The 27,953-nt window shown below is 36.1% G+C and overlaps 1 protein-coding gene across 1 annotated transcript; it reads left to right on the forward strand.

Annotated features, from left to right (window-relative positions):
* Positions 1-821: 821 nt before the first annotated feature.
* Positions 822-27,542, forward strand: QSER1 (glutamine and serine rich 1). The gene is made up of 12 exons (XM_010563754.1): positions 822-901; positions 2,195-2,359; positions 5,698-9,405; positions 12,321-12,616; positions 14,176-14,292; positions 14,902-15,035; positions 17,369-17,580; positions 19,229-19,366; positions 20,724-20,821; positions 24,455-24,607; positions 26,014-26,109; positions 26,734-27,542. The coding sequence occupies exons 2-12, from the start codon at positions 2,221-2,223 to the stop codon at positions 26,872-26,874; spliced, it is 5,232 nt and encodes a 1,743-aa protein (XP_010562056.1). The 5' UTR covers positions 822-901; positions 2,195-2,220; the 3' UTR covers positions 26,875-27,542.
* Positions 27,543-27,953: the final 411 nt, after the last annotated feature.

Raw genomic sequence — 27,953 nt, forward strand, 5'->3', positions numbered from 1 at the left:
TTAAGTTGGAAATCATTGGCACTTTTGGCAGTTTCCTAACGTTACTTGTTGTTTAGATCGTGTTTATTTTCTGCATTATTGCTTTTGTATGGGCCCAGACACTATATTTTCAGTTTGCTTTCCATTAAGCCTGATTAAAACATCATGTTAATTTAGATGACTCATTTCAAAATGTTAAATAAAAACTGTGGATCATTGACTTGTATTTAATGCTAGGAGGTCTGAAGACTGAGATTTGTCACTTGCTAGTGCTCTCACTGTCAATTTTGTTAGAATTGTACTAAAATTAACAAAATCTTTAAAAAACTATTGCTCCTGCAGCTTCCTAGTCATTTCAGCCTTTGTATTAAACGTGGTCCTGTAAGTTTTAATGGAATCAGAAACTGCGATGTTAAAGTGGGCATGTATTTGTAGTCATGTGCTTTGCAGACTTTATATCAGTAAATCATTACGAAAAATGTCCATCCAGTGTTTCTTACAGTTGAACTAGGAAGACCTCTGTCTTTCTAACCTAGTCCTTTGTAGACTTTTCTGTGATCAACTTCAATTTTGTAAGGTTGTGTCCCCCCCCCCCGCCCCCCCCCCCCCCCCTTTGGCTTGTTAGGTTTTGTAGTACTTTTTTTATCTGCTTAACATTTTTAGCGATGTCCTAGCACAACCACATCTGTCAGATCTTGGGCTTGTGTTCTCTTTTATTTCTGCAACTTTTTGGCTTGTGGTTGGGATTTCATAGTTGTACTTTGTCTCTATAGCTGTATATTTTTGTTAATAATGTTTAATTTCTTCCTTAGCTTAAGCTATGGAGGAGGACACTCATCACATTCAGAAACTGATCTTCACAGACAGACATACACAGCTTCTCATCAGGTTCCTGGATACTCTACTACGCACCATCCTACTGGTAACTGTCCATATCATGAGAATACAGCTTAAAAAGCTAAAGAAAAAAAAAAAAAACCAAACAAAAAAAAACCCAAACCCCAACCTGTTATGTAATTTAGATTCTATAATTGGAGGGAGTTTGTCTTGCAGGTGGTGGCAAGTGGTATTAGAAAAGCTCAGTTTGTAGCAGAAAGTTAACAATCAGTTGTTAGCTTTTATCAAAATGTCATAAGTAGAAAGGAAAATATAAGAGGGGGTTTATGCTCAGTTACTTACTGTTGGTTCTTAAAGAAACTGCATTTATTCTTTAAAATACAGCTTTTCAGGATTTGGCCTATGCATAAGGGCCAAACATTAACTATGCCTCAAAGCCAGCTGCAGGAATCATGCCAGTTCTTTTAAAATAAAGCAAATAGCAAAACTAATTCAAGTTGGAACACGCTGTTGCTAGTACTTACATGTGCAAACTAAGACATAGTGCTGGGGGAAGGTGAAAATTTACTTTAAATATAGTAGCAGGTTAGGCTATGTTAACATCTGCATCAGGATCTGTCTGTGATCCTGATAATATAGTGTGTCAATGTCAGGAGAAGACAGGGCATGACCTCTTCACACTCGCTTTGCAACCCAGTTTCTAAGGAAAGATAGTTGAGATAATGGGCTGGCTGGAATCTGCGGTCTTTTGGCCAGGTCCTCAATCAGGACGATGGAGGGTCAGAACTGCAGGGAATGTTTCAGGGTGCAGATCCTGCAGTCTTGACATAATCTCAGTTACTCAAAACTTTGCATCTCTCCAGTGCTTCCAATTGAGCCCCCTGCCATTGAAAGGTGTAAGCAAGAGGGAACACACAAAGGTGTTTGCTGAAACGGGGAATGCAACCAAAACCCCTTGCCTTGTGCCAGTCCTACAGAGAAGACCAAACTGCTACAAGCTGCGCAAAGGAGGAGAAGGTTGATACAGAGAAGTGCAGAAGGAATTCTGAATGTTTAAACAGTTCATGTGAAAAAATGGGACAGTGAATCTTCAGATGAAGGGAGAATTTTATTGGTGTACCTAAATACCATTTTTAAGCATCATATTTGACATACATTTAAAAACAGATTTTAAAATGTATACTCAAGTTCCAGTTTACAGTTGCAACACTGTAAAACAGTTAAACGCTGAAAAAATCAATGTACTTTAATAATATTGCTCATGTTTCATAGGTTCTTTTTAGTGAATTACAAATGTATATCCCTGTTATTTGATTGAGCTTCTTGTAAGTTCATCTGAATTGTCTGTTTTGTTTCATTTCCCTCCACCCTCATCTAGGTCTTTCAGGAATATTTGATACCAGTATGCACAGTGCTGGAAGTAACACTAAGGAAACTTCTTCAGTTATGAATTTTCTCTCTGCTATTGAGTCTCGTACCGCTCAGGCAGTCTCTTCAGGATCTACCCTTTTACCACAATTCAGGGCTCCTTCCTGGCAGACAGGTGAAAAATTTCTCTTGAAATAAAATTTTGTCATGATTATATTGAATGTTTGGGAGAATTTGAAACAAAAATATCCTGACTAACTGAAAAGGCTACATGTCTTCTACCTCTTTTCCATCTTGGTATTTAAAAATCTCAAAATCAATGAAATTATATTAGCAGAAGAATTATATTAGAAGAATTATATGAACACAAGTTTTAATTGTTTAGAAGGAATTTAGATGTATAGGATATTATTTTGTCTAACGAGTCAAATTTATTCTCCAACTTTGTTTCGAATTAGTCTCACTAACACCATAAGCATATTCAGGTAGACTACCTGTACACCTTAGCAGATCTTTCATTCTCAAACTCTGTTCCCTGTCATAGTTATTCTGTGATATTACTATTAAAAGTCTAGCCCCTTTGTACACAGAAGTAATGAGCAAGGTGTTCTCAAAAAGAATGTCTGAGGTGCATGTCGCATAGAAATAAGTGATCTAATTTACAAATAAACAAACATGCTGTCTTTTTTGGCAGACTGTCTGCCTTCTATAAACCTCTCCCATCTGTCAAGCCTTCTGTGCAGAGCAGGAAACTTTGCATATTTTGAGCTTGCTGTAGACAGCCACACCAAGATAAGTGTTGCTACTGCATCTGTGGGTAGCTTCAAGTTATGGTTAAGCTTATGTAGTAATTATGCAGCTGTGCAGTAAATCAGATCTATTCACTCATTTGACAGAAAAAGTTTGGGTGGTTTTTTTCCCTTTGGTGGAGTGGTTTTCCACTGTATCAGCAAGCTGATCTGTGTCTCAGTGCAGCTGTATGATCACTGGTTCTGATTTAGGGAGGAGGCATAAGGTAGGAAGAGGGAAGAGTTGAACAAGCCTTTTGTTGACAGTTTGCACTTGGTCTGTTAAGTGTAATGTGCAGCTGCATTCCATGAAGAGCTACTCAAAAAGTTGAGAAGAGAGAATGTGGCTTTTTATTCATGAACAAAAGCAGATATGCGGGAGCACAGATGACGCACACTTTTAGTCTGTCAAAAAAATCTTAATATAAATCAGTGGTGTTTAGAGTTTTGATGACCCATCCTCACATCAGATTGTCAGCTGGGAAGAAATCTTTTTTTCTCTTCGTCCTAGCATTTTCTCCATTGCAGCCTGCCTAACAGTGAATTGTGAAGAATGGGGAGACATGCTGTGGGTCGGGTTTGATGTTGATACCAGTGATTGAGAGACTTCTCAGTACTCAATACTAAGAACTCATCAGTAAGCCCATTTTCAATATTACCAGTTCTCTGAGCTTTCTGTTGTCCTTTAATACTTCTGCTGCTTTTCTGTATCCCTCAGTCCTCCCAACTGTCTTTTGAGAGCTTTGTCTTCTACAAACTTTTTTTGATGAGGGAAAACAAGCATTCTTCGCTCTTCAAGGTGACCTTTCTTTAGAAGGGTTTTTTACTTTGGGTTTTTCTCCAAAGCCTGCAACTGCTGATTTTGGCGGGGGGAACAGGAATAGTGTGTTTCTTGTATTGTCCTACCAAGTCTTCCTTTGATATGTGGGATGTGTTATCAGTGTTCTGATTGCTTAGGGTACTGGGTGGTGTCTGTGCACACAACTCACTACCTTTGCCATACCTTTTGTCTGCTGCTCTACAAAAGTGAAATATAAAACTCAGCAGTTCTGCCATAATAGTGCTTCTGTGACTGGCTCTTGTTTGATTTAACGAATTACCTGTGTAATAGGAAGGCTTTAATTTATGGAAGAGAAGCGAAAAATACAGGTTAGATGAGAAATGAACATCTGCAGTTAAAATAGGTATAAATTCTTCCCCTTCTTTGATGCTTCCAGGTGCCCCTACCTTTGTGTTAGTGGTAGGGATTAGTAAAAGAGAACCCAGTTGTACATGATGTTGCAGTTTTTTAGAATAGTAAAAAAAAAAAAAAAAGCATTAAAACACTGCTGATACTTTGTTACTCAGAAAGACCTTATTGTTGACTAAGGAAGAATACCGTGGCATTCCTTCAGTATCACATCTCTTCATATCAGTTTGTCTTGAACTGGAAGGGAGAAACAAAGACTCTTTCGCAGCTTCATCTGAAACTTCCAAAGCAATTGTATGATTAAGTTGCGATCAGTTTAAGACGACTTCATGTATTTTAAAATGAAAATTGATTTTTTTTTTAAACTGAAGTATTTCTCTCAAAACAAGCTTTATTTACTGAGAGTTTTTTTATTTATTCTTAAATGATCTGAAGCTAAAAAGCTGTTTCAAGTATCCAGGAAGAACTGAAAAAAGTCAAATTATACCAGTGATTTTGATTTTTTCTGATTTGCATACTGTTGTAAATTTCCCAGTGGAAATTGTTCCTTTACAGATTCCTTTACAAGAAGTTTAAGCCTCTCTGAGAATAAACTCATCTTCTTCACTTTTATTCATAGATTTCGGAAATAGTACACAAACTTCACCAGTACCTGCAAGCTAAAGCGTGAAAAGCACTGAATGATATGGATCACTGCTGTAAGCCCCAAAGCTTGCAAGGGAATTTCACGCTCCTATTTCAGTTGGAATAGTATGTTCTATTGAGAAATCTTGTTTAAGCCAGGATGTCATACCAATGTCCGGATGCAAATAAGTAATATTATACCTTTCAGTTGGATAGTTGCTATTGCACTGTGCAGATAGTTGCTGTCTGTGGATATTTTGGACTCTCACTTTAGAAAGCATACAAATCATAGTTATTCTTTGTATTGAAAGTCAAAGCCCTCCTTTAAGAAACTTATATTGCAAAGTGTATAGGCTGCTAGCTATTTCACTGTGAGCTCTGAAATGTTTCACATAAAGTGAGTTATAAAAGTATTGGTGAGGGTAAATGCAGGAGATGGAATTGCTTCTTTACCTGTGTATGTATTACAGTTGGTAAGGTGTAATTTTGCCTTTTTACTGTATCTTATAGGTGTCCTGGGCTTTTGATCAGTTGTCCTCTACTATGAACCTCTTTTTAAACTGAAATAAAAACTAATAAAGAGCCTTCAGTTTCAAAGCAGAATTAGTCCTGTACAATTTTTTTTATCCACAATTTGCATTTTGAGGATATGAGTTTTTTCCCTTGGCCATTCACTGTAGGTATAGAATTTGGAATTCTTAAAAAAATCTGCACTTCCAGTTTGAAAATTACCTACAATAAGTGCCTCCCTTTATATGTTTTTTGTTGAAAAGGGTGGTGGTTCTAAAGAAGGCTACATTTCTAAATGCTGTAAGATCTTACAATTAAATGAGTTATAGAAATGCAGTGTTGTAACTTGTAAAGCTCCCTTATGCTCTTTTTCCCTTCTTGTTTTGTTTTTGTTTTTTCCAGGTATGCATTCCTCAACAGCCACAGAACTATTTGTTACTGGAGCTTTGCCAACCTCTGGAACATTTCCACCAACATCTGCTTTATCAGCATATCAGCATCCCAACACTTTCAGCAGTAGAAACTTTGCTACTACCCCTTCTCTTACTCTTCAAGATACTACTTTCAGTGCTACATCAAATGGTCTCTTGACTACCCATGATCCTTTATTACAGATTAAAACATCGCAAGGCACTGTTCCAACTGCTTTGACATTTGAGCGCCTAGGCAGTTCTGTTTTAAGTACCAGTATACCACCTCAGTCATCAACATATCGTTCTGCTCAAGAATCTGCACCCCATCTTCTGCAACCTCAATTTAGTTTGTTGCCTTCAACCCTTGGAGGAGCTCAGCAGGTTTCTCAGGCATATAGCACATCTGTCTTTACTGGTTCCACTGCTTCTATCGATAGAGCACTTCAGCGAGAATGTAGTGTTATTAAACACCATCAGCGGCCTTCAAGTACTCAGTCTGTTCAGGCTCAACTGACTGTTTCACAGCATTCCTTACACAGCTATTTAACGAGTACAAGTGGAGTTAATTTTCAGGATACATCTAGGCACTCAGCATTATCTTGCAGTCCAGTTGGAGATGTTACTCAGGTGAGCAATGGAGGACCACAGCAGAAGACTTCTCAAGTCACAGTGGAACTTGCTCAGTCGTACACATCTGCAATTCCATCACCTGGTTTTCCATCTGCTTCCACAGCAAAAGTGAAAAACTGTTCCACGAAGCAGCCTCCAAGGTCAACAAAGACCCCCAAACCTCAGAGTGTAGCTCCCACTGTGCAGACACAAAGCTATGCCAAAACTGCACAAAACCAGAGTTCTGTCATTACAGGCCAAGCACAGATCTATTCTACAGCACAGCTCCCAAGTCTTTTGTCGGTCAGCCAGTCCCAAAACTACGTTTCATCCCAGGCTCAGAATGTGCCACCTGTCAGTCACTCACAGGATTTCTCATCCAGCAAGGTTGAGAAGCTGCCCTCACTGTATAAAACGTTGACTTTTTCTGGGCAATCGCAGACTATTACTTCTGATAGTCAAACTCTAAGTTACTCCTCGGAGGAACAGGTATTGACTTCAGTTCCAAATGAGAACTACTCTGGGCAAACGAGGGAACTTTCTTCAGTCAGCCAATCTCAGAGCTACTCTTCTAGTCACTCTCAGGGTTTATCTCCAGTTAGCCAATCCCAAGTTAGTTTTTCATCTCAATCACAAGTTTTATCAGCTGTTAGTCCTTCAGAAAGCTATTCTTCAGGGCAGTCTTTAACATTAACATCACCTTCCCTTTCCTTTAATGCCTCTCCTCGGATACAAACTCTTCCAGCCTCAAGTCCTAATCAGAGCTATATTTCTTTACATTCTTCTCAGAACTCTCAGTCACAAGAATCCTCCTCTCCACAGTCTCAAAAGTTTTTGCCATCTGTCCAGTCTCCTCCTTTTGCTTCCCCAGCTCATTCACAGACACTGCAGAACAACAGGCCTTCCTCAGAAGCAAAGTCATATGTTAAAAGGAAGTCTGACTCTAATTTGTATGCCTCATCAAAACAAGAGGAGGAATTATCAGTGCAGGATATGCAGGCATTGCAACAGCAAGCTACTCTTGAATCTTCCACTCAAAGGCTAACTGACGAGGAAATCAGTGCTCAGGATGCATCCTATAGGGTCTCGAAGGCAGATGACAGATACTCTCAAAGTGTAATCAGAAGTAACTCTCGTCTTGAAGATCAAGTTGTTGGACTTACTCTTCAAGGCACAAAAAAAGATGAAAGAATGGTCAATTCTGTGGAACAGCTTTCCCAACACATTGGCCATATCACTAGCCTAAGCCATGATATAAAAAAGACAGCTAATTTAATGCAAACAACACAAGTAACTGTAAGCGCTAAAGAACTAAACCAGCAACGTTCTCTTATGCATAAGGTACATGAAAGTAAAGCTCAAGAACAGCAAGGCCAAGTCATTAATACACCATCGCAGGTTCAACCTCATGCTTTAAGACATGGTCATCAGCTGTGTTTGCCCAGTGCGCAGGTACTTCTGGAGTCAGCCTGTGACTTGCAGATTCTTCATCAGTCAATACTGCAGTCAGGTTTAGGACAAGCAAAGGCATCACCGCAAGTGCAAAGAATACAGAGTCCTCAACAGGTGACACATCCATTCCTTCAGATGGATGGGCATATTATTCAAAGTAATGGGGGTCATTCTCAGCAACAGCTTCATACTCAGAATTCAGAAGTAATGAAAATGGACATTTCTGAGCCCTCAAAACCACTACAGCAGCATTTGACAACAAAAGATCATTTTACTCAGACAAATCAACATGATTCAAAAAATCAGTTTGTTTCTCTTAGTTCAATATGTTTCCCAGAATCTATACTTCTCAGTGATGAGAGGAATATATTATCCAACGTAGATGACATCTTAGCAGCAACAGCAGCAGCCTGTGGAGTGACACCATCTGATTTTGCCAAATCAGCTTCCAATGAAGAGGAAATCCAGTCTGTTGAAAATAAGGAGGAGTCTAAACCACAGTTCCGATCAATGGATGTAAGACATGTGTCTTCTGGTTTCAGTGCCTCACCTACTGTAGTTGGAAAGCCAGCAAGCATAGGTAATATTTCTCTGAACGGAGGCCAAATTACTATAAACCTTACACCAGTGTCAGCAATACAAACAAAACCTGTGAACCTTGATCAACAACACATTGAAACACCTGATCAAAACATACCAACAAGAATGACCTCTCCCACCCTTGGCCCTGGTCAAGAAGAGCAAGAACAAGGGGCTGTTCCAGTTAAGAAACAATCTAGCATCAGTCACGAATCTGAAGAAGATAATGACGCTTCTGCTGATGGCACACTGAATGCAAGAGACACAGAATTTGTTTCAAGCGGTAAGAGCCTAAGTGAAGAAAGTGCTGCTTCAGAGAATGATTTTAATATGGGTGGTGATGAAGGTACAGTAGCAGGTAACCAGTCAAAGGGTCCATTGCAGCCACTATCTGTACCCCAAAGTGGAGATGGAACCATTAGTAGAACTGAAGAAGAATGCCAAGATTTAACTCAAGGGAACCTTCAGAAGAAAAAAAGCAAAGGAAAAAGCCAAAACAAAAATGCTGCAGAAGATGACAGTGCAATTCAGAAACAGGTGAAAAGAAGTGGACAGTGTAAACGTCAAAATTCAAGAGGAAATGACTCATGTTTGACATACTCTTCTCCTGTTTCCGAAAGTTGTTATGATACTTACCAGCATCAGGAAAGAATGAGGCAAAAAATTAAAGAAGTTGAAGAAAAACAGCCTGAAGTCAAAACAGGATTTATTGCATCTTTTTTAGACTTTCTAAAGTCTGGGCCTAGGCAACAGTTTTCAGCTCCAGCTGTACGAATGCCAAACAGGACTAGGCGACCGGTTACCCAGATAATTCGCGCCCCTTGCCTACAGTCCTCTGCAAAGCCTCAGCCAGCAGCAGCAGCACCTGTCGCTGCTGAGGTTAGTGGAGAAAGTCCAACCAAAAAAGTTGATGAAGAACTTAAGAAAAATTTAGAAACGTTGCCTTCATTTTCTTCTGATGAAGATGATTCTGTGGGGGGTAACCACGATCTTCAGAAGAGCATCTCTACTGCATTGTCAGCCCTGGATGATACATCTGATAGAAAGAACAAAACAGGTAAAACAGTTACAAGTCCATATGTTGAAGGAGATTTCTGTAGCTGATGGGAAAAAAAATAAAGAATTATTTTAGCTGTCTTCAGTTCAGGTAAAGGTTTTGACTGGTTTTGGTTTTAATCACAGCCATAATTAAGAGTTCTGTTCAAAAGGTGTGTTGACTGTGAACTAAACTAGTGTTTTCCATAATTAGAAAACATGTAGATGAACTTTTTCATGCTACTTAAGTAGGACTCTTATTTTAGCCCAGAATTGGAATAATGTGTCTGTTCTCTTCCTCTCTGGCTTAGAATGCTAAATATGATTTTCACCTGGAAACCTCGACAAACCATCATGTCAGAGGTTTTAAATCTATTTTTTAAAAATTCTAGCAAGAGAACATATTAATAATTGCCATCAGCAGAGGTTAATTTCTTCTTAGGTAGAGTTAAATGTGCACTTTATGTGATGATAGTGTTGCACAGAATATGTTTATGAAAACAATTTTGCACTTGGAAACTGAGCACTGGTTTGACTAGTCTTGTCCAAGATGGGAGTCATTTGACTTTGATTTCAGCCATATTAATCAGCAGTGTTGTAGCTCTGTGTTGATACATTGCTAGCAAAAGAACAAAATTTGGGAAGGGTTGTTTTGGGCAGGGAGGGGCAAGCAGCAACCACTGATCACAGCAGTTAGTTTTCCACACACTTCTCAGTTTCACTTGTATTACATCTATGCTGTACGTTGGCGATCGTAGCTTTTAACTGATGCTGCTTGGTTTTGAAGTATTTTCAATATACAGTATATTTTTGTCTAGATAGACCTTTTCAACGAAGTTTGTTTTCTCTGATAAGCAATTAAAGACTATCCAGACAATCACATAACTGTACTAATTCAAGAGAAATACCATTACCTTCCAAAATAATCACAGGGAGAAAATGAAACATTTCTTAAACTCTTCTTGGGACCTACAACCCATAGGCTGATTCTTAACAAAATAGAATGAAGTAATTTTTTCTCTTTTTAGGTTAAAGGAAAGAGGGAGTTGTTTTCTTCTGTAGAGGTAACATGATTTACTGAAAAATACATAGCACAATTGAACTTAAATTGTAGTAGTCAGACCTAAAATAATGGAAAAAGATTGTGGAATACATGATATATTAAACAATCTTCATCTTAATTACTGTTCTGTTTTCTTCTGTGGATATTTCTATTAAATTATGTTAAGTTCACGCATTTTGGAAAGGCCATTACAGAAGATGAAGTTCCTCGTGTGTCTTTCAGTTGCATATGTATTTTAAACATGTATTTTAAACAAGAAAGCAGTCACTTTTTTTTTTTTTTCCCCCAGAAAGCCAAAATGTGGACAGTGCTATGGTGTAGGCCTTTTGCTGCAGCTTGTTAATTTTAATAAGCCATGTTCTGTGTATGACTTCCTAAGGAAATATTTCAAAGTTTTTTTTTGTTGGGTGGACATTTCCATTAGTGTTTTATTTGCAGTGATTTCTTTTACAATGTTACTGTATCTTCTTTATTACTCATAAGCATGTAATATTTATACCACCAATTTCTTGAATTCACCTTCCTGTTTTGTTGTATACAAGACTGTTTGTACATTATACCAGATGCTTAGTAATGACTTCTTTCTTACTTGCTGGTGTTCTGCAGATTTTCTAGTAATTCCCTCTTCTGTCTGTTTTTGCACATAAGTATGGAAAGACAAATACTAAAACATAGTCTTTTGTTGGTAGTAATAAGTAGCTTCTGTACATTTATCTGCTATTCTGAAGAATGTGTAAATGTACTTGGGGAACTAATAATTTTGTGTCTAACTAAAGCTGTCATAATTTTCACTGAACAAAAAATACAATGTGTTTACAATAATGTGATATGATATATCCCAAAGAACGTATTTCATAGCTGAGCAATTTTACCGACTTGATTTAATGAATCTTCACGTATCTGGTATATAGCTTTTGTATTGACATGTTAATTTGATATTTAAATCATTTGTTTTGAATCACTTTTATTAAAATATGTCATGTTATCTTTTTTCTATTTTTTCAAGTGAAAGTCAAGAATTAACAGTGATTGTAGCAAAACTGTAAAATGGTTATCTTAAGTTTGAAGCCAGTTTCCTAAGGATATTAGTAACTATGCTATAGCTAATATAACTTGATTTCTTTTAGATCAGCAAGTCAGTGTTAAAACTAATAAGTATAAAAGAGTATAAAGTAATATCTAAAAAGGATTCTAATTTTTTTCAGGTGGGAAAGAATAATAATTTTGAAAGGTGGGAGTTGCCTTTGGCTCTTTGGCATAGAGGAGGAGAAGAATGTTCTTTTCCTTCTTTGTTTTATATCATCAGTTCTCATTGCTCATCTCTGTTAATATTAAAAATTATTAGGATATTGCCAAAGTTTTAATCTGGAACTTCCAGTTACATTATCACAAGATATAAACGATAAATGCCCAAAAGTCATACAGCAAATGTTTTCGTATTTCATGTGTATTTTTCTTTCCTTAATCCAATTTAAAAGGACTGTGCTTATCAGCAGATTGGAAACAAGGTTTAGTGTTGTAACCTTTACTGTTGTATTTGCTTATTCACACAAAGTACAACAGTATTTCCTGTTGATATTGTCTGTAACTATCAAATTGTTTTCTAAAGCATTCATCTTTGAATTTCTAGATGCTAACAGATGCAGCAGTTTAATACAAACAGAGGTATGCTAGCTACAGTATTTTGGTTTCATTTAAGGCTTAGTTGTGACCAAGTTAATGCTTCTATTTTAACTCTTAGAACAGGTGTTTTTCCTAGAACAGTTGTTTTTTTAATATGTATTGTAACAGAAGAGAAGAAAAATAAATCTAGTTCCCATTTTATGTTGCTAATCCTTGATAATTTAACTAAAATTTGGATTTTTTTTCTTCAGAAGCTGAGAAAGTGGCAGTTGTTACTGCTGCCACCACTGCCACTACTGCTGTAATAAAGCAGGAGTCTCCACAGATGACTGCTCCTGTAGTCAATGTGCAGGAGAAAATGAATCCAGCTGACCCCTTAAAAGTAGCTCAACAGGATGCTGTGACTTCAGACCAATTGGCAAAAATACAGGCAACTGTTGCAATAGAAGGATGTACTGATGAGGAGAACATGGACAGTGGAGGAGAGGGCATGTACAGAGAACGTGATGAATTTGTAGTGAAGATTGAAGACATAGAGACACTAAAGGTAATCTGAATACTTGCTGTGAAGAAAAAAAAAAAAATCCTGAAAAATCCTGCATATGCATTTAGCCTCAACGAACTACCAAAAGGGGAAACGATGCAGATTAGTTTTCTGTTTCTATTCTAATACTCCTTGACTGCTGCCAAGGTGCCTTAAAGGTGTCTTTCTAGTGCAGGTTATGAATATGTTTTGTATGTACATGACCCATTTTATGCTACATACATAATGAAGTAAATCTATGTGCTGGTAACCTCTGTTAGAACTTGGAATTACCTTTTTTTAATATTAAAAAGCATAAATTTTTCACAGGCTGTTGACTACCTTTTTTTGTTTGTTTGTTTTGTTTGTTTTTGTTTAAGATAGTAGTAGGCTTTCAAGTGTAAGGTGTTGAGGAAATGACTTTTGGACTTTTGCAAAAGATCTTGGAATTGTCTTTTCTTCTTTTTTGGAAGAGGTTCTGCTTGCTATTCCAACAAGAAGTGGCTTCCATAAGCAACCAGTACAGCACTTCGCATGGGTTTTTGGGAATGTTCTTTTTTGTCTTTGATTTCTTGTTTTGGTTTGGTTTTGTTACTTCTCCATTTTAAATTATTCTGCATGTTTACCTTTCCTTTTGTTGCTATCATAGCCATCAATATTCTTACCATTAATTTCTAATACTTTTGATTACTTGTCTATGTGTTCAACCTCTTGAGCTTAAGTTTTAAATCAATTAATGTAGCTTTGTCACATAAGACAAGTGTTACCAATTTTAATATATTCCCTTGTCACTTATAAAACTGATAAAGGTATGTTATGAGATATTTTGAATTTTAAGCTTTTTTAAAAATTATTTCTTTAGTTATTTAAACAGTCATGAAAAAGGAACCAATACTTGATTATATATTTTCCAAAAAGAGAGGGTTTTTTAATTAGTATTTTGCGTGTAGGATTTATAGACAATTCTCATTAGAGCTAATAATTACAAATTTGTTTTTAACATAGTTTATTTCTCAAACTACATGAAGAAGAAAGTCAACTTGAACTCATTTTTTTTACAGTTAAGTGGAACTGAAAATGTAAAATCTGGTTTACTAATTCATACTGAACTATCTCTTTTCACATTAGTGCAAACATCATGCTGTAATGTACCTGGGCTTCTGCTACAGGATCTCTAGTGATCTGCAAGCTTTTTGCTACTTGTTGTGATTCTTGCATTTTTGTATTAAAAAATATTTCAGAGAGCAAAAGAATAAAAAATTGGAAAATGTTGTATTGCTTTAAAAAATAAAGTTCTGTGGCTCAGTTGCACGGTACGTGAGTTAAGACATCATACCATAGGCAAAGCTGGTTGGCACAACTTCATCACTGTGAAAGTAAAATTTGTGGTTTGCATTATACTTATTGTAGTTTATGTCATACTGTCTTGATGCGAATGGCACATAATGACTAAGGGTTTGGAATTTTGAATTACTTATTTCAATTTTATCCCTGGGTAACTTGCTCAAAAAATATAATGCACAAACACACTTCTGGGAGAAAAATAAGCACTGTTTTTAGCAAATAATTTTATGTTCTTACAGGTTGCTTTGCAAACAGGAAAAGAGCCTCCAGCTATTTGGAAAGTACAGAAGGCTTTATTGCAAAAGTTTGTTCCTGAAGTGCGAGATGGACAGAGAGAATTTGCTGCTACTAACAGTGTGAGTCTTAAAAATTCCTTAGGAAGCCTCATGGGAACTGATTTCCTTACTGGAAGTCTAGGAAACAAAATAAAATGTGATTCTGACATACATTCTTAGCAAGCATCCTTGGGGGGGGGTGTTCTTGATTTCCTCCTACTCTAAAATTCTCTCTAAATATATTAATGGGCAGATTCTTTCCAGCATGGGTTCTTTGGTATCATTCAGGCTGTGTAAAGGAACAAGTTTTCACAACCAGAATAAAGTCAGTAGAAGCAGGCTTGTGAACCAGCTGCTTTCCACAATGGGAAGGATACAGATAGGATATAATTTCAACAGGCAGCTCTTTGCCAGGCAGATAATCCTTTTGGGATAACACATGGGGATGATTAAATAAAGGGAGAAAACGAAGCCCAGAGTACCTCTTGCCTTATTTTCTTACTTTAAATATTATGTGGAAACCCATTGGAGAATTTCTCTCAAATTATAAATGCTGTAGGATGGTTCATCTTTGTACGTAAACAAGTTGTTTTTAAACTGACTTTTTTTCTTTAGTATTTAAACTTTTAATTGTTAAACTGAATAATATTACTTAACAGAAACACGTGTGTATTAATTTTTTTTTTTTAGTATCTTGGGTATTTCGGGGATGCAAAAACAAAATACAAACGAGTGTATGTGAAGTTCATTGAAAATGCAAACAAAAAGGAATATGTCAGAGTATGTTCAAAAAAACCACGAAGCAAACCTGTACAGTCAGCAAGGTATTTTATTTCAAATTGTTTTTCATTTTGCCCTATTGTTTTCATATTAAGAACACACCTATTTTAATAAACAAGACTTATAACTCAGGATTATGTTACTTCAGCCTTAAGCTGTAAACTGAGAACTGTGTGTTTTGCTTTAAGAAATTAGATATAAATTACTGCTGTATCAAGACTTCCCTACCTTGAATCTGTGGATTGCAGTAATCATTCATTTTAGAGGTGTTAGGGCTCTGCATGCTATTTCTTTCTGTCATCTTTTGCCCTGTTGCTCAACATAAGGATAGAAGCCTACAAGTGTAATGATTCTAATTTTTTGCATGTTTTCTCCTATCCAGTGGACTTTGCAGGTTAGGTATGTTTTTTCTAGATTGCTTTAATGACCGTCCTGTCCCCGTATACTAGAAGTATCATACTTTCTTCTCAATCCTGGAAAGTTGAATTTAAAAACAAAAGTTCAATTCTGAAGTTGGTTGTCACAAGGATGTTTTTCCTTTTTTTATATGTCCTTGCACACTGAGGGTATTTTACTTTTCTTATTGCACCTGCCCTACCCCCCTCACCCCAAAAAGCTTTATCACTTTGAGTCATCCCCTGTAACCTTTATCCATGCCTTAAAATCAGTAATTCTAGTAGTATTGCTTTTAAACTACCAACAAGGATAAATAAAACCCAAACAAATCTGTCACTCTGGAGAGCCATGTAAAGAATGCAGGGCAAACATAGTGTGGTTTTGATTATTCCAGTAAATATACTACTGGTCCTGCAAAACGTTATGACCGTAAGTGTGTCTCACACATGTACTTTGGCTATCCCTGAGATTTCCTCTGTCACCTTCCTTCTGATAAGGTTTTCACTGTCATTCACTTGCTAAGGGTTTTGCTATTGCGTTTTGTGTTGACGTTTGATCGTGCTTTTGGAAAAGATTGCAGATGTACAAAATCTTTGTACAAAAATGTACAAACTCTGTCATGCTTTAATGCTTAGCTTATTTTATCTTGTCACAATTTCACATGATATCTGAAGATTTTCTCTCTCAATGGATTTTTCAATAATTATAATTTAATGCAAATATGTTTTCTTTATCAGATGTTAGTAAACAGTAATGAAAAAAGTTACAGTGCTCTTCATTCAAGAAATAACTCTGTTTTTAAGTCTAGTTTGCTCTCAAGGAAAGCAAAGCTGTCAGATAATCAATTTTATAACATCATGTTCTACTTAGAACTAGCTGGGATTTTGATGCTCTTTTCTTTCTTGGGCTACAGAAAGCTGTTCCAGAACCTGTCCTCCAGTGCTCTGAAACAATCCTATCTTTTAACAGACCATGATTGTGATTAGCTTGTATCCATATGTTCTTCTCTCAGTACTGTTTTTTGGCTTTTCTTTCTGTCTTTCTGTGGTGTTTTTACTGCATGATGTATTTCTGGAGAGCAGTCAGGTTCCACCTCTGTCATCGTTTCACTAAGATGGATTAATCAAGGTCTTCCAACTTCCTCATCTAACGCAGGCTTTCCATTCCTCTAATCATTCTAGTATCTATTGTCTCCATCCATTTTGGTTTGACATCTTCATCTCGGACAGATGACTAAAATTGTTCTCAATGTTCCAGAAAATACTAACAATGTTTCTACTGTACGTTTCACTGCTTTCCTATTTGAACTTTCCCATTTGTACAAAAAAAAAAACTTGCCTGGCACTTCCCAGAATTGTATTCCCTGCCATATTCTCAAAACTGTAGTGCATTATTAGTCCTAAAGTACTTAACTTTGCACTTATGATGTTAAGTTTCCTTTTTGTTTTCCTGTTTTGAGTGGTGGGAAGGAGAAATGAGAGGAGTTTTCTGGTTTCTTATTCGAGTCCTCAAGATCCTGCATTTCCTGCATTTTTACCTGAATGATACTCTCTCCCATCTTAGTATGGATACAATATCCCAAATTTACTTTGTCAGCGAATGTCATTGATTACTAGTATTTGTTCAAGTCTGTCAAGTCTGTTTTTTTTCATGAAGTAATCAATTTTAATATTAGCTCCAATCTCCTATAGCTCATAAATTCTACTAATATTGGGCAATTTAAACCTTCTGTGCCTGTTTATCTAGTTATAAAATTGGAATACTATTTAATCATAGATAGTTGAGAATCATTGTTAAGCATTATATCAAAAATATAGTAGTATAGTGCGTATGACTTAATTCCTAGTTACATGTGACAATGAAATAAGTATATATAATCCATGGGGAATATATTCTGCTTAACTAAGACTATAGCTATTTTATTAATGCCAAAACTTGTGTGGTAATTATTTTCATAAAGATTGTCTTCATAATATTGCAGGACTATTCATTGCAAACCTAGTAGCAGCAACAACAAAACCCCTGATCCACCAACACCAAAACCAACAGCAACAAAAGTCTCTTCTGTGAAACCCAAAGCTAAACAGCCAAAGGTAAAGGCTGAACCACCACCAAAGAAAAGGAAAAAGTGGAAAGAAGAATTTTCATCTTCCCAGTCTGATTCTTCACCTGAGGCCCAGAGTGATGAGGATGGTGAGCGAGATAGAATTGTTAGCATCTAGGCCCATTTGAACTTAACTGAAAATATTATTATAAAAACATGTTGCTTGACCTTGCAAATTTTTCTTTACTACCCTCAGAAAAAAAAGTTAAAATCTGACAGTGCCACGTGGAATTGTTTTCTTAAAACTTTTTACTTGTTTTTTATGTATGAGCAAATGTGTGCAACTGAAGTTATCCCAAATGTAGTTTATCAGTGAGATAAATATATTTTTACTACTTGCTTTCTAAGATGGGTACAATTGTAGGAGGAGGAGCTGATTTGATTTTTCAAATACATCTCAAGAATCAGATTCTTTATTAATTTTCCATTGCAACTCCATGTCATGTCTAAAATAACATTCCTGCAATGCTTGTCTGCATGCAGATATGGGCAGAATTCAGATGTTACTGTTGTTTTTTCAAAACCCAAGGAGAAAAAGCAGTTGAATTTTTGGCTGCTTCATTGCTTGTCTAAATGCCAGCTGTTCAAATGCAGCCTGCTGAGCAGATTTGCTGTTATGACATTCATGGTGTCTTTGGAACGTTGAGGTACAATGTTTGCAGTAGTTTTCCGGAACAGAAAAGAATTTTTGAAGTGTACAATGTTTATAGAGATTACCTGTAGTAGCAGATATACAGTGCGTTTTGCTTTTTTTTGTTGTTGTTGTTGTTTATTTCCTGTATGTTTGAAGTTAAGGTGCATCGTATCTATGCTTTGTATTGCTGCATTTCCAAAGCACGTTGGCCTTAGTGGCTTTAACTGCAGATAAGCTAGGGTTGGTGTACTGGAACAGTGCCTCTGCTGAGGGCAGCACCTTTAAAATAGTATTTTTCAAGCAAACTTACCAAAATAACCATTAGTATGTACAATTGTCTATATTTAAAGTTTCAAGTAACCTGGTGATGATAGTCGTGCATAGAAATGCAGATATCTGAGGAAGTTTAACAGCCTTGCTAGCTAAATTACTACAAAATACTGATATTGTACACAGAGCGTATAAAAAGCTCCAGAACGCGTACAATTACTGATGGCTACTCCACGTACATGTTTAAAATTTCTGTCTATAAAAAAATAAAAGCTTCCGCAGAATAAGTACAAATATGCCTACATTGCTTTGCTGGTAAAATTTGTTTTATGTGTTTTTTTGGAGTTGGACAATTAGGTGGGATTGACTTCAATGGTATGCAGGCTCCTAAGTGACATTAGTGCTTTTGAATGTTTTTCTATTGGATGACTTCAAATTTTGCGGTTTTAGAAGGTACTTGCATTGACATGAAACCTGCATTTAGGGCACTTTGCTTGTCTGAAGTTACTCATTATCCCTTTTCTCTAGGCTTTCATCTACAATAATAGAAAAATGTTTAAATTCCCTAAAATATTATAATCTAAATGCTGATAGTTACGAGTAATTGTATGTGTTTCTACAAAAAAATTGTACCGTTTGTACCAGATTTGGCATTTGTACCTGGGTTTGGTGTGCAAGTAGAGTATGATTTCTGATTGTACTGAGTTTTAATCTCTTGGGATACCAGTAGGGGTCACTTTTGTGTTTAAGAGACAAACCTTGAGTTTTGAAAAACACAAGTATTTGCAGGCTCTTGTAGGAAAAAAAATCATTATATTCCGATTAATTTTCAGAGCTTGTACCTCCAGCTCCCCTTGTTACTCGCTTTTTGAACACAAGAGCTATGAAAGAGACTTTTAAGAGCTACATGGAGTTGCTTGTTAGCATTGCCTTGGATCCAGACACAATGCAAGCTTTGGAAAAGAGCAATGGTACAGTATGGTTAACATTTGTATGTTTTTATTAAATTTTAAGGTTACTAATCAGTAAAGTGAATGTGTTTTAAAAAAAAACAAAACAACAAACAAAAACCAAAAAAAAAGCCACCAAACTTTTAGCTTCATACCAGATCTGAAGAACGCTTTACACAAATTAATTATGTGTGTGCATAAATATATATTCGCACTATCTCTTTGCATAATCAAAGTAATTTGGAAATACTGTTTTGTCTGCTTTGTTACATTAGGCTTGTGCTGTGAATGTCAAAACTGAGCTCTTTGTTCCTGCTGTTACTATCTTTTAAAATCTTAGCAAATATTTATTTCAGATTACAGCATTTCAAGTGTGTGTTTACTTTCTGATTAAGAAATACCCTTATAACTATAAGTAGTTCCGGTTTTTGCTACTGTTAAAAATTCTGCTTTTCAAACTCTGAAACCTTAAAATTCTGATCAGAGACAATTGTATTCCATTTTTTTCTTTGAGGAGGAAATGTTTGGACTTACTGTAGTGGACTCCAGGATACAAGTCAAAACTGTTCTATTTCTCAAGATTTAGCAAAACACTCATGTATAAAGATGAAGGCCCCAAAAGAACAATCATTTCACATATTATTTAGTTGCAGGCTGTTGTTTTGTACTACATTCTGTTTGCCTGTATTAAAAAAACATATTTTCTAGACTCTGTTTTCCTGGTTTGCTCTGGTTGTGCATCAATGCACACTTACCTCAAGATTTCATACCTGTGCATTATGTCAGTGGTCCCACTAAAAGCAAATAAATTGACTTTATAAATAAAAGACTCCATATCAAGCTGTAAATTTTCATTCACGGCCACATGCCTATGTTTAAATGCATATTGTGCAATTTACGGTGGTTTATCAGATAACTTTTATCAGTAAGCACTTTCCTCACTTTCTTTTGTTATAAATGCCAGCAGAGTCATCTCTCGTTATATGGAATAGCAAATGTCAAAAACACATACTTGTCTTCATAAAACCGCCAGCTGTATTGCACAGAAGAGGATTATCTAGGAAATGGTTTGAAATTGTCTATAAGATTTATGCTCTGTAGTGCTCTATCTTAATTTTTTTCTTTTAACAAAGAAAAGGCGGAGAAGGAGCGAGATTGCAGTCAGCAATTAAACTGCATAATATCTAGACCAGTTTAGCAGGGTGATCCAAAAAAAGAGATTTTTTCTCTCACATTTGAAATTAGTTTATGTGCAAATCACATTATTTTTTACATCCACATTTTATGTTAATGGGTTGAAGTATAGATTTGAATAGGAATCTCATTACTCTGTGTCTCTTCATAATCAGCTGCTACGGGGTTTTTATGTGTCTTTTAGATGAGCTACTTTTGCCTCACATGAGAAAAATTGATGGTATGCTGAATGACAATAGGAAAAGGCTGCTTTCCAAGTTACGCTTGGATCATACTTTCAAGGTATTCTCTTTTAAATTCTAAGATTTTTAAAGTAATGTTATAAGTCAGTCATTGAATGCGTACCATGCAGGCACAACTTAAAACCCAGAAGGCAAATTTGTAACAGAAGTGAATATGGATTTGAAAGAGATGCTCTAAATTCAGTGCTTGTGTGTGGCATTTGGAGAACATTTTGTGATGGAGGAGTTTATACTGCAAAGGTAAAGTTTTAGTTTTACTCCCCATGCTTTCTGGTTCATTCTCAAGCATTTTATTTTTCTTTTAAGCTTCTCAAGTTTGCCAAAAGAAAATCTGTTTCCTGTCCTTCTAGAGCTTTTGGTTAAGTGATTGTATTGCATAAAAATCTTAATAAACTTTTACATGAAATAGCTATGCTGTGGAGCAGATGTCTGAACTTCTTTGAAGTGGAGAACATGATCAGAGTAGTTTAAAACCAGGGCAGAGGGACTTGAGAACAACTCATTTGTGCACTCTTTTATCTATCTTCAGCATGGATGGTTGGGAAAAGTGTGGATAACAAGCCCATATTACAGCAGCTTTGACACAGTAATAAAAACCAGGTCTGGATGTGGACAGGGAAGAGAGCAGCCGTACCATCTCAATAGAGAGAAGGTAAACAGGAGGATAATCACTGTGGTTCCCACCGTTCCCACCCACCCTCCAAGCAGCAATGCAGATTTCGAAAGCGCAGTAAAGCGAATTAAGGGTATTTTCAGTCATGTCTGAGAACTAGTTGTCGATGTCTATAATCAGACTGATAATTCCTGTAACAGTTACAAGAACAGTAATGCAGACCCGTCTATAAACACCATCAGAACAAACTTACTCTTTTGCCTGTCTTTCTCCTGTCCCCTTATGTCCACAGTACAGAGACACTTGGAAAATTAGTTGTCTCTCTGTACTGCTCTGTGTTTCTTTTTGAGAGCTAGGTGAGGAGGGAGGTAATAGCAGACTTGACAGTTCTGCTTTTTCATCATGAAATCTTGAAAAGATCTTTTTTTTTTTCCACAGCTCATTCCTGGTAAGCCTTGTGGGACGCTAAGTGACCTTGTTTCAGGGATGAGAACATCATCGACTAGTGAAACAGCTTTTATTCACATGATTCTTGAACATTTTATTGTTCATTAGGCTGTTTTCCCAACAGCTGTAAAATTTGTACCTGTTTGAACAGAATTTCTTGTGGCTTCCTCCTTACAGTAGGAAGGCATGGGGAGGGCTGTGTGTTTTGAAACCATGCACAGACCCTCAGAGAGGTGGCATGTATTAACCCTCCTTTCGTGGCAAGAGTTTTGTGTTAGTAGTTAGTTCTATAGCTACTTCTTTTAGTCCGACTATGCAGAGAAGATAGGCCACATTAAGTTAGGATAAGAATTTGTAGAATTCTGGTTACATTCACAGTACACACAAAGTGAGAGGTGGCTTATTTTGGGTTTTTCCCGAGTTTAAGGGAAAAAAGCTAATATATTCTTCTGTAATACTAACGTAATTACAGCTGCTTACTCATTTGGAGTTCATAACTAATATAATAGGTTTGCTCTGTGTTCACTTAGAAGCAGATTATGTATCATATCTCTAAAGTTAGCTTAAGCTTGTATTTCATCATATGATCTGCAAGAAGTTAACAGAGTTACGGATGTAAGGAAGGGATCTGCTTGTGATGTAAACTGCGAGATAAAAAGCCTTTTATGTTTGCCTTCTGATCTGATGGTACCAACTTGTGCCATCCTTGGGTCAATATTTTGGACAAAAATGAAACACCTATTTGTCATCGTAAGTGTTTGTGTTGGTTAGGAAAATGTACTTGATACTCTTTAAGATTCAGGTTAATCTGATGATTAATACAAGAAAGTCTGCTTCTGTTCCATCTTTCATCAAATGACTAGTTCAGATATTAGAGTTGAATGAAGCACTGAAGCAAGCAATAAGTGAAAAATACCATTACTGTTCATGAGTATCATTCAGTTTGAGTATTTTTACTATTCTGCATTGAAAAGCCTGGATGAATTTTAACATTTTTCCACCCGCTGGATACAATTATTACTACAGTATTAATATTACAGCATTACAAACCAAATCAGACACTGAGGTTAACAGTCAGTGTTTGGTAGTTTTGCCTGTAACATTCTTTATAGTTGTAACAGTTTATTGTGCCCTTTGGGTTATAGTTTTTTATAAACAAAATTAGAAAATACTACTGTTGCTTTAGCTGAAGCTCAGTAAATGAAGCATCTTAGTGGAATTGTGTAAATTTAATTTGGAAATAATTATCAGCATTTTATGTCTTGTGCTTTCAAAGATGCAGAGATCACTAGTATTTTTTCCATCATTCTAATTCAGATTTGTCTGTTTTAAGTCAGTGGTCTGGCCGTGTAAACTGTGGTGGTTAATAGGAATTCTCCAGAGGAAGGCAATAGGAATTCTTCAGAGGAAGGCAGAAGTGGCCAAAGTCCCTTGACACTCAAAGTCAGCCTTCAGGAAGGCTATTACAGTGGATAGAAAAAATAAATAATTTAAACCTGTTGTTGTTCCAGTTCGAAAGCATTGCAATGAATATTGTATATGAACAGGTTAGCTAGTTGAGGTTACTGCTACCACTATGCAACTATCTCTGTGGAGCAGATTTTATAGCTTTTTACTAAGACAGTTTTTTTTATAAAGCAAAAAACGGCTGAGGTATATGAAGTGCTAAGAAAATATAGGCAGGGGAGGTTGTTGAATTCTAGTACTGCTTGTTAAAAGAAAATACAAAAATTTAGTCAACTACATATTTTAACCCAATAGCCGAAATTAGGTCCTTAAGCTGCAGCATTGGTACGTTTTTCTTTATGCCTGATTTTTTCCCTCATACTGGCGTATAATACAAAGATATATATGTTCATTTAACTTGAAGTACTTTTTTCAGGACAAGGTTATATAGCATAGCAGAACTATTTCAGAGCAGCTGCAAACATAATGCTGTGTTTGTACGGTGAAGTTGTATTCAAAATTACTCGTGCAAATAATGTAGAACTGAAGCTGGTAGAAATCCCGTGAGTTCACTCCCATGAGTTAATATGTCTTAAAAACTTGTGCTTTTTTGAACCAGCCATCTATTTCACTGTGCATAAGCTTTTCTACCTTACAGATATGATAAGAAGCAATTAATTTGTATTTTACAAAAGCTGGGGCAAAACCTGTGAAGATACTTAGGCATCCAATCCCTCCTGCTATTGGCAGACTTCCCATGCCTGACTAGGCAATTAAGTACTTAGGCACCTCCAAGTAACTTGGCCTTAGAGATTCTTGAGTAGAAATGGAATGGAAAGCATTTTAAAAGGTAAAAATTGCCTAGTGGAGCATTTTTTTGCTCTTTGTAAAGAAAGAATCGTAGATGATAATCTGAGATACAATAAAAAGATCTTCTCTTCTTGAAAAATTATAGTAGTCAAGAACAGGTGGTCATGCTTTTCAAACTGTATATGCTTGCTTGATCTGATGAAGACCTTTTATCAGGTCTTTGTGGAAGAATAAATTGTTTTATAATAGGCCGCGATGTAACTTTTCAAAGAAAAATGGCCAATTTATCAGCAGTCTGGGTGGCTGGCCATTCTTGAATTTTTCATAATCCTTTTTCTTTATATGCTCTCTTTAAAGAATGCTTTGGAAAACTTTCCTGAACTGACAGTGGTCACTCGGGATTCTAAGACAAAAAGTGGAGGAACATCTGTGTCCAAGATAAAAATGAATGGTAAAGCTTACAACAAGAAAACACTGAGGGCTTCTAAATCAACCACTAAATTAGCACAGGTGGGTGTTCAGAGGGTTTATTGCTGCCACCATCTGACTTTCTAATATGATAACCACATTTATATAAGATACTGCTTCATGTATTAGGTTTTTTTTGCTAGATTTATCAAAATACAGAATCTTCATTGAATGAATTGCTTTTTCCGTAACAAGGGAATGTTAAAAAACAACATTTAAAGCAGTATATTAAACCATTGTTTTAACTCATCTGTGAAACATTGTTATATTCCAGTAGGGAGACAAAATACAATAAATAATTTCATAATTATTCCCCTATTTAAGTTCTATGTTTAGACCCAAATGCTTTTATCCCGTGTATTTATACAGGAAGCCTTCTGTAGCAACTACTCAAGATTGCAGGAAGATGAAGTAGTAGTATGCTGCTTCCCTTATGCAGGCAGCAGTCGGTAGGTGTAGTTGGATGGGAAGGAAGAGGTGAGCTCTGCTCTTGCTGTGCTTCTCACCTCTTGTAGCGCGCCGAACAGCAGAGCCCTGCTAGAGCCCATTCTGCTTCTGTCACCACAGACCCTGTTTCTGCATAGCAGTCAGCCTCCTGGACTGTTGCTGAAGCAGGAACATTTTGCCTTCAACATTGCGGTTGTGGTAAAATCACTGTGTAGCTTGTAATGATAACAGTTCCTTAAACTTGCTGCAAAATCTCTAAAGTAAATGATGCAATGTCTTCTAGATCAAAAATGAAAAAATAGTACTGTAAAAACTGAGACTAGATAATGCTTTTTAAAAATTTAGTTCCTTATTGTTCCTTTGCTCATTTCCAGTGACAGAATGAAGGTGTGTATCTTAAATTTAAAAAAAAAAAGTTTTAAAAAGTAACGTGGTAAAGCTTGAGATGTACACATTGTTTATTTCCATAGTATTCCTAGGGAACACTGTAAGTAGATTTTGCTAGGTACCGGCTCACATAGGCTTACCTTCCAGCAGTAGATAGTGGCTAGACAAATGACCTGTAAATACAGGCCACGTTTGTATTTCTTGCCAAAGTAATGTAAGTGTTAGGTAAGTATAGATCAGCTCTTCCAAAGCATGAACTACATGTTTTTTTGCAATGATACACATCAGTCTGGTAGAAAAATAGTTAAGCTTCGGTAATTCTTGCAGTAGTTCTTGAAAAGGGGGTCTCTTGCCCGTTTTAGACTTAAATGCATTCAGGAGGATTGAAAGCATTCTTAAACCTAGTTTTGACAAAATAACTTGGTAGGAAAAGTAGAGATAGGAGATAATTGTGATGTAATATATATTACAGTACCAAAATATGCCAGAGCAATTATTTGAATGAAGTACTCCATTTCTGAATTGTTGAAGAAAATTAAAGCAGAAAATGTCTTATCATATCTCTGTCTTGGAAAATAACATGAATTTACCTAAAACAACTGTTCTTTTTGCAGGAGTTTACGGTAGATCCAGAAAAAATACAGCTGTATTCTTTGTATCACTCACTCCATCATTACAAATATCACATATATCTAACATGTAAAGAAGAGGTAAGTATTGTTTTCTTTGAGATACTTTTACATTCATTGAGGGAATTTGAGGGAATTGAGTCCAACTAGAGGGACTGTTCTCTTCTTCTTGGTAAATGAATATGGATTGTGGCTTCCTATTTTAATTAACCCATTATGGCAAAGAAGAGGGCATGCTGAGCACATATGTTGCCCCTAATGGGCACTGATGCCCAGAACATTCAGAGATGAGGCTTACAAGAATTATGTGAAATCATTTCCCTCGGGATAGGTAAGCATTCTTCACTGTTATCCAAAATAAATGAAACAAATTTTATCAGTGTGTGTAACTCCTCAGATCTAGAAGCTACTTTTTGTCTTAGAATGCCCACTCCTTTATTTTTTTTTTTCTGTAAATCCTTGGTGGAAATATTCCAGGTAGCAGAAATATGAGAATTGAGCTCTGGCTCAGTTGTCAAGAAATGCATTTTTGGGGGCATTTTCCTTTGTTTTTAAAGCTTAAAGGTTTTCTTCCAAAAAAGTTTCGTATTTAACTGCAGAATATGATAAAAATGAAAATTGTGAAATGCTGTCAGCCTAACATGTATATGTGTATGCATCTCTCTCCCCCCCCCCCCCCCCCCCCCCCCTTATTTTTTTAAATAGATTTCTTCTGTTCAGAAGAAGAGTGCAGATCTAGGACAGGAAGAGATTGTGCAGTTGTGCATGAAAAATATAAAATGGGTGGAGGATCTTTTTGAAAAGTTTGGTGAACTTTTGAATCGTGTCCAGCAGAAATGCTCATAACAAAAATGTATCCCAAATCTCACATTTTTCTACAGCACTAACCTGATGGAACAGAAAGCTCAGAGAGAGGCTCTGATTTCTTTTACAATGCCAGACTGCGTTCTTGTTCGTAGCCATTTTTATTTCTCTTTATGGAACTTTGTGCCTTGGCTCTTGCTAAGGAAAAGTGATGCTGCCAAGGAAATCAGTCCTTTGGAGATGGAACTAAACGTAAACCTAACCACATTTTTAACCTGAAGAATTATTTTTTGTTTTGTAAACTATTGGATAACTTAGTTTTATTTTCAGAAACGTTTTTGACAAGTGATAAACCATGCACTACATATACTTTTTTCTTTATTGCTAAAAAGATAACAACACTTAAAATACTACAGATTTTTTCATCCCCGACTAAGCAACAGAAAAGTCAGCGTTGGGGTGAACTAATTTTTACATGTCTGGCCACCAAATTTAGAGTTTTGTACATTTTATGAACAGAGCCGGAGTGACACCAGTTTCTGCATAAGTATATTGCCATCATAAAATCCAGAAATGTCATTATGCTTTATGGACTCCTTTTACTATTGTCATGTTCAGGAGACTGAACATGGAGTTGGTGCAATCCTATGACTGCTTTTTGTGTCAAATTATATTGTAATGAAAGACAATGACCTTAACTATTTTCCCTGTTTTGAAGAAAAAAAAAAATATTTTCCTTTATACTGTGTTTTTTTTTCTTTTGGAAAAAAAATTTCAATTGTACATTTTATCTCACTAATAGTTGTATTTTTCACAGAGAAAATATTGTGGTTAAAATTGTTTCATGTATCTTTGTAATACACTTTCCATTGTTTTCAGTAAATCCTATTCATTTATATGTTGATTTCATATTGTAAACTATATATCTCGAGGTAACCCTTTTGTTTATACAGGTTTGCTTCAGTGTTAACCAGAATAATGCATACTAGACTAGTTTTGCTTTAAGTGTAGTTGTGTTAGACACTGCAGTTATATTCTGATACGTGAAAATAAATTTTTTACTAAACTAGCACTTGATTAACTGAGAGTTTAAATGAAGAGCTACTACACTATCTTCGTCA

Source organism: Haliaeetus leucocephalus, unplaced genomic scaffold, assembly GCF_000737465.1.
Source record: "Haliaeetus leucocephalus isolate CR32 unplaced genomic scaffold, Haliaeetus_leucocephalus-4.0 Scaffold173, whole genome shotgun sequence".
Taxonomy (NCBI): Eukaryota; Metazoa; Chordata; class Aves; order Accipitriformes; family Accipitridae; genus Haliaeetus; species Haliaeetus leucocephalus.

Coding starts and splice junctions, on each gene's coding strand:
- QSER1 (XM_010563754.1), top strand. CDS start 2,221: ATGCACAGTGCTGGAAGTAACACTAAGGAAACTTCTTCAGTTATGAAT. Junction 12,617..14,175: donor AAGACATAGAGACACTAAAG/GTAATCTGAATA, acceptor ATGTTCTTACAG/GTTGCTTTGCAAACAGGAAA. Junction 14,293..14,901: donor AATTTGCTGCTACTAACAGT/GTGAGTCTTAAA, acceptor TTTTTTTTTTAG/TATCTTGGGTATTTCGGGGA.